Source organism: Rhodnius prolixus, unplaced genomic scaffold (genome assembly GCF_049639745.1).
Source record: "Rhodnius prolixus isolate KJV_2025 unplaced genomic scaffold, Rpr scaffold_10, whole genome shotgun sequence".
In the NCBI taxonomy this organism is placed as follows: Eukaryota; Metazoa; Arthropoda; class Insecta; order Hemiptera; family Reduviidae; genus Rhodnius; species Rhodnius prolixus.
Window position 1 is genome coordinate 26,002,483 of NW_027411615.1, and position 9,463 is coordinate 26,011,945.

Genomic DNA, 9,463 nt, shown 5'->3' on the forward strand with positions numbered 1-9,463 from the left:
ATGACCATAGTTACTAAATTAAAAAATTCGCCATTATAATTAACAAGTGCCCATTTTCGCCCAAAACAGTCGCTTATGCCAAAAACATAACATTATCTCACTTTTTTCTTGAATATGGGCAAAAAAGTGTAGATTTTTGTGAGAACAATGTTTTCCGGTGTGGACGGATGTTTAAACCTCGCTTTTTAACTAGAAGATGGCTGTAGGTATGCTTAGGTGCTAATTTGAAGAGAAAATTAAAAAAAATAGCCTTTTTTGAGAAAATCGCAAACTGGATAAATTTTTGTGTGGAACTGCCAGTTGATATGATTGTAACCAAAATTTCGTGTCGCTAATTTACAATAACAATGCAACAAAGAAACAAAAAAAAAAGAGAATTAAAATTGAATGAACAAAACCTGAAAATGAATCAAATATTTATGGAACGTACAATAGAAGGGGCGAATCAAAGACTTACTATAAAAAAAAAGGTGTCAAATTACAATAAAATGCCGGTATAGCAATGATTTGATAACAACATATTAACTCGTTAAATTTAAAAACAAAAACAAAACAAATGTGTGATACTTCTAAATTACATACACTATATGAAAAGCAAATTTATTTGTTTACCTAAGACCTATGGATATCTTAACTCATAACAACAATATTAAATTCAAAAAAAATATCTAAATTTTTGTAACTTTTCGTATATTTTCCAATGAGTTAAAAAAAAAAAAACATGCCCTTATACGAAAATTGTGTCGTATTAATGACAATCAAAATATTTTAAAATTTTAGCATAGAATTTTAACGATACTATTACTTACTTTGTTTTCTCGTGTAGAATGCAAATAATAAACAACAACAAACATCCAAGCAATTGAAAACAATAATAAAATTTTCACGTTCCGCCTCATTTTCGGGTGCGGTGACAAAATCTTTAGGGCGTTAAGAGCAATTATAATCTAAATTTGCTAGAAAAATGGTTGATGTGTTATCTGAGCTTCATTTCAGTTCATTAAGTAAGTTCCGTCTAAGATAATTCCTCAAAAAACAATATATTAAAAAGAACCAACAAACCGCGTAACTCACCCGTTCACTGTTTATTGAAAACTGAATCACCAGCTGATGAGAACATCTATAAACATGACTGTATGAAAGAGCCACCAGAGTTCACTAGCTACTAAGGTTAATTTCGGCTTTGAATAATATAATCATACTTTTAGTAATATTTTTAATAATTCATGATATCCACACCAAAAAAAAAGTTTTATACTAATTTCTTGTTTTTCTACAAAAAAGAAAAGAAATAAATTTGTTGTTATTAACTTTTGTGACTATCTTTTAAAATTACTTTTTTGTTTGATAAATTTTATTCACAAGCGTTCCTTAAACATATGTAATAAATTTGTCAAACTTTTTAAAAAAAGTTTTGAACTTAGTTTTATAATGTGATTGCTATAAATATATCAATCCACTCGCTCAAGGCACCAACGGGATCGATTCGATCTTGCACTCTAAGCTTGGATAGGTCTTGGATTGTGGCTGTGCTTTGTCTTCTGCAATTACGTCTACCAACAAGGTAATAAATAATTTGTTCTTTTCTAATTTAGTCTGAATGTGTTTGTTTTAATTTTTATTGATATCATGTCTCTTTTTTACAATCTATAATGTTTTCGTTTGTGGAATTGTAATGTATTTGTGAAAGCGTCATTTTAACACCGCCATTGCTCTGCACCATTGTGGAGTGAGTGGCGTCTATGTACAGTTTTCATTTTAAAACTTATAAAAAACCATTGTTTGATCTTGATTTAACTCATCCGTGAAATTTTAATAATCTTCAGCGTGTTATTGATCCATTATAAAAGCATAATTTAGTAAAGAAGAGCAAACTGAATTGTAAGTAAATGGAGACTAGTCATACCAAAATGTGCTCCATTACTACTTTATTTTTTCTATTTCTCTAAAACCCATAGTGTTGTTTTAGTGTAAGTTAGTCTAGCGAGTATAGTTTCATTAAGTGTATAGCATCCTGTTAAACACAGGAGTTTTTTTTATTTAACTGTCGGTTGTTATTGGAAAAGTTAGCCTTAACATCATTTAACTAGTAGAAAGAATATTATTTGAAAGCAATGTATAAGAATAAACAAAAGCGTACGAAAGTAACTGTTACTGACGTTCGTTAATAAGTTAAGGTTGGGTCACTTTAATTTGGTGTTTTAAGTTATTATTTATGATTCAATTCATAAATTTTATAGTAATATATGTATTTTATTAATAAGTTATCTTTGAAATGCTGTACTAGGTTGTTTACCTCAAAACTACTATATTTTCTCTTAGTTTAAGTTATATTAGTTTCACATTGAGCATATAGGATAGTTCTAGAAAGTTCAAATTTAATATGCGCATTTAAGTGAATATTCTGTTATTTCGCTATGATACACTTCAGAGTTACTGTTCAGTTTTTACTTTTAACATTTTGGAACATCTGGGTAAGAATATATGGTATTTTAACTCCACTAAAGCCTTCTAATTGTAATAGATACTTTTCCATCCAAATTTAATCTAGATAAGATTTGGGGATGGGCGTAAAAGCCTCCTGAGACTACTAATTTTGGATTTCTCTCTATAGGTTGTAAATAAACTTCCTAACATTTCTTTCCCCATCATCCTATCTTTCGTTTCATTTCTAAGATATTTCATCGACTGATTTGTAAAAACTAATTTCTCTCTCTTTAACCAGATGGGGTTAGGGACAAAGTGCATGTATTCGTTACTTAATACCATCCCAGAGTATATCTATAGTTTAAGCTTGTGTACTATCATACTAATTATTCTATTTATTGTTGTTTTCATTTTCTTTTCCAATACTTGGCTAATTCAATATATTTAATTCTAATATGCACTGCATATTATGTGCACTGTATTATAATAGCTTGAAGGTACATTACATCACAGTCCATATTTTTCAAAAAAAGAAATTTTAATGTTTCTAATACAAAATTATTTTTATTACCCAACCATCTGTTAACGTGCATTTATTATCCACCAAAGATTTAAGCAAAATAACTCCTGTGGGCTTATAAGTAAGAGAAAACTCTTTCATTTGCTCTTCTATAAAAAATTGAAAATGTGACATAGTGTTGTATACCTCCGAGGTTCTGAGTTAAACCCTATTGTAATAAATGGCAAATGGACACATATTCTGTCTTGACGAGTCTTTGAGGAAAAAAAGAAGTCAGAAGTGGGTCGTTAACATAGATATTAGCTGCGATGTTGAAGGTGATGTTGGTTAGATTTATATATATCTTTTTACCCTAAGCGCTAATGTTATGATAAATTATCTGTTATTATCGTGCAGTGAGTAGTTTATTTATTTTTTTTCATTCCCACCTGATGAAAAAATAAAAAAATTATACAAACGAACAGAGGAGTTATCCTGTTTTTTGTTTATAAAACTCGTGACATAATTTCCATCCTAAAATAGAAGCACTGCTATTAAATGAGCCCACACAAGTGTAAATAAATCCCAGTTAAACATGCGTCTAGGAATGTAATAAACGCAAAAAACCTTGAGAATGTTGGTTTTTATGGTAAAAAAGTTATTTAAAAAAATATCAGTCTTCGCGAGTTTCTCAATTTCACTTCCAGAATCCATATCTTAAGAATAGAAAGCAGGTAATTTTGTCAATATTCTTGATTGATACTGTTGGTTAAGATTCAATAAAAGTTTCGTCGCTTTCCAGAAAAAGTATTTGTGTTTTGATCTTTTTACCAATTTGTCTTAAGAGAATGAATTTTATTGTTTCAGATGCGTGGAGGAGGAGGAGATTTTGATGGAGGCCGAGGAGGTAGTACTAGGGTATACGTTGGTGGGCTCGATGGAGATATCAAAAAAGAAGATTTAGAATTCGAGTTTGAGAAATATGGGAAATTAAACAGCGTTTGGGTTGCATACAATCCTCCTGGGTTTGCTTTCATCGAATTTGCAGAAAGGTCCGATGCTGAAGCAGCTTGCAACGAATTGAACAATTCAGAACTGTTGGGAGCAAAGCTCCGTGTGGAAATTTCTCGAGGGCGGGGTGGCCGAGGGGGTGGTAGAGGTGGCGGCCGGGGTGGTGGACGCGGTGGTGGTTCCCGTGACGACAGAGGTGGAAGTGGTGGCTATAGAGGAAGGGGTGGCCGTGGTGGAAGTAACAGAGGCGGCGGAGGTGGGTTTAGAGGCTCCCGTGGGGGTGGCTTTGGTAGAGGTGGCGGCGGCGGATTTGGTGGTGGGGGTCGCGGCAGAGATTACGGCGGAGGCCGCGGGGACTACGGAGATGGTGGCCGGGGATCGGACTACAGGGGCAGCATGAAGGATAGCAGCTCGAGGAGTTTCCAGAACAATGGCTACGGTAGGGAGCCGAGATTCAGGAGCCGGTCCCCAGTCAATAGCAGGTTCAGGTAATAACTAGGCTTTTATAAACTGCGTACCTTCCATCAATTTTGCCTTACCAAAAAGGTTTGAGTATTCCTGGATTTTGTTGATAAATTTTGCCTCCCTACATAAATGGCTGCCCTTGTTATCAATTCATTGCTCGGATGAAGTTTGCTGGAGCGTTTAATTACATCAATTTCTTAGGAAAAGTTTAGGGTGGCGTTATTGCGACATAACTTTTACGGAAATCCGCCTTTTACAAGTGTAAAAACATGCTTCAGATGATCAGCATTCAGTTATACTGTTAATCGTATTAATTGACCAATGCATACAGCGGCTCGGGTCTCTTTCCAACATTGAATTTTTACAACTTTATCAACTTTAATTCTGAATACTCAACCCAGGTTCAGCTATTACAATCCAGAAAAACTAAACAAAAAATAATCCTGATCTCTTCATATTTTGAACACGGGCCTTTATTTCATAATTCATGATTGCAACTTCTCATTTTATCTAACGTGAGTTTTAATAAGGTGCATTTTACGCGCCATTACTATGGGAATCAAATTGTAATTTGCCTTGCATGTTCACTGCATAGATTATGATGAATTTAGGTTTTTTTTTAAAGTAAAAATTAAACATTTAATAAAAGTAGAGATCTCAGTAAGGATAAAATTGATATTGGTGGAAGTTGATTCAAAGTGGAATCTTATTTAGAAAACAATACTGTTTTTTTTTTTTAATATTGATCGCTAAGGTTATTGGAGTTTGGTTATTTTTCAATTTATGTTTTATTTTACATAGGTTTATGACCTGAATGTAGAACATTTTTGACGCCCAATTCGTTCTTTCAATTAAACATTCAATCAGCAATGGGATCCTTGCCGTGTACTGAATCAGGATGCAGAAATATTTAAAAAGTATTGTACTAATCTTCTGGTCCAGAGATAATTTTCATTCATCTATAGAAATTGAATCATCAGTTGTGACCAGTGTTTTTATGTTACCCAGTACGGAGGTTCCAACCACATTTGTAATAGTTGTTCGAAAATAAGGATTTTTTTAAATTTTATTTACCGCAAATAATTTTCATCGCTCTTAAGTGGCTGTAAGAATTCAGTTGACTGTTTTGTTTTTTATGATGATTATTATTATTGGATGCTGGATACATCATTAAACAAAAATTGAGTTTCTCATGGCGCATTTCATTTCTTTATGTTATATTAAGGTAGGGCGTAAAAATATTAAAATTACTTTATTAAGTTTTCGGAATATTTTGCCTGGCTTGAATGTCAGGTTGTTCGAACTAAATATTATTATTATTGGTCCATCTAACGAAATTAAACAAAAAATAAAGTTTGATTATCATTTTACAATATTCTTGTGAATATTTAGATAAAGGCTAGAGAGGTAGGGATTGAAAATGGCATTGAATAATTTCAGTCAGTAAGTTTTTCCGGACTATTCGAATTAGGCTTTCCCCAACTCCGATTTTTCATCTTTCATAATGTAAAAAAAATGAATACATATAATTTCAAATCTAACTAAATATTTTATGACGTACTGTTCGGTGATCGAATAATTCTTTAAAAAAGAAACAAGTTGCTGTTAAGCTAATGTTTAATTTTTTTTCTATCCCCACGGGAATATTAACATTTATTTCGGTAAAAATATTTCCACATGAAAGCTTGTTTATTTTCATATTCTGTGGCTTATGTTTCAATTCATGCATCCAACTTGGTAATGAACAATAAACCATTAATTTAAAATCCACACGCAAATTAATAGTAGAGCAAGTCAGAATTAACAATAACATTAAACATCAGTACTTCGATAATTTATATTAATATTTTTGTGAACCTATTTGATCAGTTCCAATGTAATTCAACATTAACTAGTCACATGAGTAAAAACATTATAGAATAAAGAGTAATACATTTTAAGTTGTTATACTCTTTTATTAAAGAATACAAGATATGAAAGATATTTCTATTATTACTGTTCTGTATTAGTAATATATCTAAATCTTGACTTTGAAGTTTCAACAAGATTCAACAATTTGACTTCAGTTTGCATTCTCTTCAGAAAAATTTCTCATTCCTTAGACTTCAACAAGTTAGAAGATTGAATGTAGTCTGTCGTTGCTTTTTATTGCCCCCAAGAACTTCATTTATAATGTTTAAAAGATTTATACTAGTTCGAAGAAAATTTCATTCCTTCATACACGTTGTACGATACTTCCTTCATTTGGGTGGGGGTGCTTCGTAATTAATAACATAATCCATGCAGTGCTGATTGTAAAATTACTGTATCTAGGTTGGAAGACTTTAATGATATCCCATTAAGTTATTATTACTTCAAAAAATACCTATATATATATTATAAATGGAGATGTTAATAAAAATTCTTCCACCCTGTGATACTATGTTACAAAATTATAGCAATACAGTAAAGTACCTCTGAACCATATACTTACCTCGCATAAAGAAACTCAAAATAGTGAGACTGGATAAAGATTATAAAATTTAAAAATAAAATTAAAAAATGCGACGAATGATTGAAAAAATAATTTGTGTTGGGCAACGACGGTATTTATGTCGTGGTGAGGTGCTTCTGTAGAAAAAAAAAAAGAGTGAAGAAAACAGAGAAAATAAGGTGGGTGGATGGACAAAGGAAGACCAGATTGTGTGTATGTTGGTTGTATTCTTACAGCGGTGGTGGACGACGAGATTTTGGTGGCGACAACTTTGGAAGAAGCGGCGGAGGGGGTCGCAGCCAATTCAACAATTCTGGTGGAGGCTACTGAGCCTTTCCCAACCTTTATACGCTATAAGCATTATTAAGGTACAACTTCGATTCCAAACTCCATCGATACTACATAAATAATTATTTTAAAGCAAATTTATGGGAATGATAATTTTTAGTTATTTTTATGGGCTAAACATAAACCTATTCGCCACAAAATCCACCACTCCTTTATACATTAATAATGAATAGTTGGACAAGTTTTTAAAATGACACTTCATATATTCTGTGACTGAAATATTCTTCGTTACGACCAATCCATTGCGGTAAAATTGAACTTTGGTTTGTTTTAAAAATCCCAGCTAATGATTTATCTTAGCCACCGAAATTATTTTTATTGTTGAGGCTAAAAATCTGTTTTCATGGACATAATTGTCGTCCGTTTGTAAATTTTTTTAACTTATTTTTTTTTAAATGAATTAAGAACTGCCAGTTACTAGGCGACGAAATGCCGCAGAACTTTCAACGTTGTGTCATTTTAGAGCACCATTTTATTTTTATTTTTTATTTATTTTTAATAAAATATTTAAATTTAAATATACATATGCTGGTGACAATTTCAATTTTTTTATTTTTATTTTTCAAATAAACCAAAAATTCAATTGAGATTGACACACAAATTTAATATTTTATATTTATTTTTTCTTTTTAAAACATTTGTCGTAGTTTATTTTTTCTAATAGGAGAAAAAATGTCGTCTGTGTGTGATTTCAGTTAGGTTCCTCGAACTACGTGATATTCTTCGAAAAACGACGCACTTGTTGATTGATCTACGTCTATAACGCGCTCGCCCCAAAACAACCCTCGATGCGAACGCAAAAACACACGTCGACGATTTTATAATAATACTACAACAGAGAAAATTAAATAAAATAGCGTAATCTACAATTATATATGTGAATTCTGCGTCTGTTCTTCGTAATATCTACTGACGATTTTATAAATAAAAAAATACTTAACTGTGTTTAGTGTAACTCTGAAGAAGAAAAAAGAAAATAGTGTCCTTTAATTTCTTAATTTTATTTTATTATTTTTTTTTTAACGAATTAAACTTTTAACAGTTTTGTTATTTGTACTTTTTAAACTTCATTTTTCTATGTAAATAAAAAAAAAATACAACTGGGGCAAGCATACAGCGACATAGTGAATGGGCCTACAAAGGTGGAAAACATTCATTAGAGTACAATTATTTGAAAGAAAAGTGAAATAAGCGTTTTAAATTTTATCAACGAATTTCTACATTTCCACCTTGGAAAGCACTACACCTCGCAAATGCAACCCAAATGCTCTTTAATTTCTCATCTGACTTAAATTTATCATCCAAGTATTGTCAATATTTCTTGGTGTACCATAGCATACCATACCTTCCTCTTTTAGCCTCCATTATAACAAATTTAAACTTTGGAGTACCTGTTGGGAGTAGATTTTATTTGACCTGTTAGTTCTAAAATAAAAATGTATGTATGTAATAAGAAAAAAAAGAAAAAAAAAAAGCATTTTATAATAGTTAAATGTTCATTTATGTAAACTCTCTAATAAATACTTCTATTTAAATGAGATTCTTTTTATTTTGTATAAATGAAAGCTAAAAGTCATATTCCAGTTACCAAAATTATCATCATTGCTAATTATGCATTTGAAAACTGCAACAATCATTAACTCATCGCCTTAAAATCTGTAGAAAATTGTAAGTTTCTGAAACACACATTTTCCTTGAAAATGATCAAAAATATATAATGTTAATTCAAATAGTGAATTAATCTTCTCTTGAAAGATTTTTTTTTTTAGTGGAACACATTTTTATTTTCTTTATAATCAAGTTATACAGCGTGGTTTATTATAGATTAACGTTTTCGGGTCATGGAGGCAATGTAATGGGTTTTTTCCCCCTAAGCTTAGGCGCTGGATAGGATAATAGAGAAAACTGTCTGGAGGCCGATGTATGTGTATATCTTCTGATTTTTGTGTGATAGAAATTGTATAGAATCATATCATAGTTTCAGCTTGCCAGAATCTTATACTTTCGTTGAATGAATATTCTCAATTATTATTTAATTGGTCTGATGTATGAAGTCATCGGTAAAATCGCGCTACATATTCAACGATGAATTAAGTTGCACTTAATTTTACGACAGATTTACAAAAATAGCGCTTATGATTTTCAATCCCTGGCCGCGGAGTCAGCATGTAGTTTGAGACAGAATAATTTTAAGCCAAATCCTGTAAACTAAACTCTGTACCTCGGAAGGAAAAGGCACC

The 9,463-nt window shown here is 31.5% G+C and overlaps 2 protein-coding genes across 3 annotated transcripts in view; one reads left to right on the forward strand and one right to left on the reverse strand.

Annotated features, from left to right (window-relative positions):
- Pgant2 (polypeptide N-acetylgalactosaminyltransferase 2) overlaps nt 1-1,338 on the reverse strand; it is a 358,252-nt gene extending 356,914 nt beyond the window's left edge. The window contains exon 1 of the mRNA XM_074134056.1: nt 810-1,338. Coding sequence (XP_073990157.1) covers nt 810-899 — 90 coding nt within the window. The 5' untranslated portion in view covers nt 900-1,338. The remainder of the gene's footprint in view (nt 1-809) is intronic.
- Nucleotides 1,339-1,403: 65 nt separating this feature from the next.
- LOC141457300 (uncharacterized) lies at nt 1,404-8,763 on the forward strand. Of its 2 annotated transcripts, XM_074134071.1 has the most exons (4): nt 1,404-1,564; nt 3,794-4,425; nt 7,112-7,243; nt 7,919-8,763. In XM_074134071.1, the coding sequence occupies exons 2-3, from the start codon at nt 3,794-3,796 to the stop codon at nt 7,203-7,205; spliced, it is 726 nt and encodes a 241-aa protein (XP_073990172.1). In that variant the 5' UTR covers nt 1,404-1,564; the 3' UTR covers nt 7,206-7,243; nt 7,919-8,763. The 2 variants fall into 2 exon arrangements, with proteins under 2 accessions (XP_073990172.1, XP_073990173.1); XM_074134072.1 differs by lacking the exon at nt 7,112-7,243.
- Nucleotides 8,764-9,463: the final 700 nt, after the last annotated feature.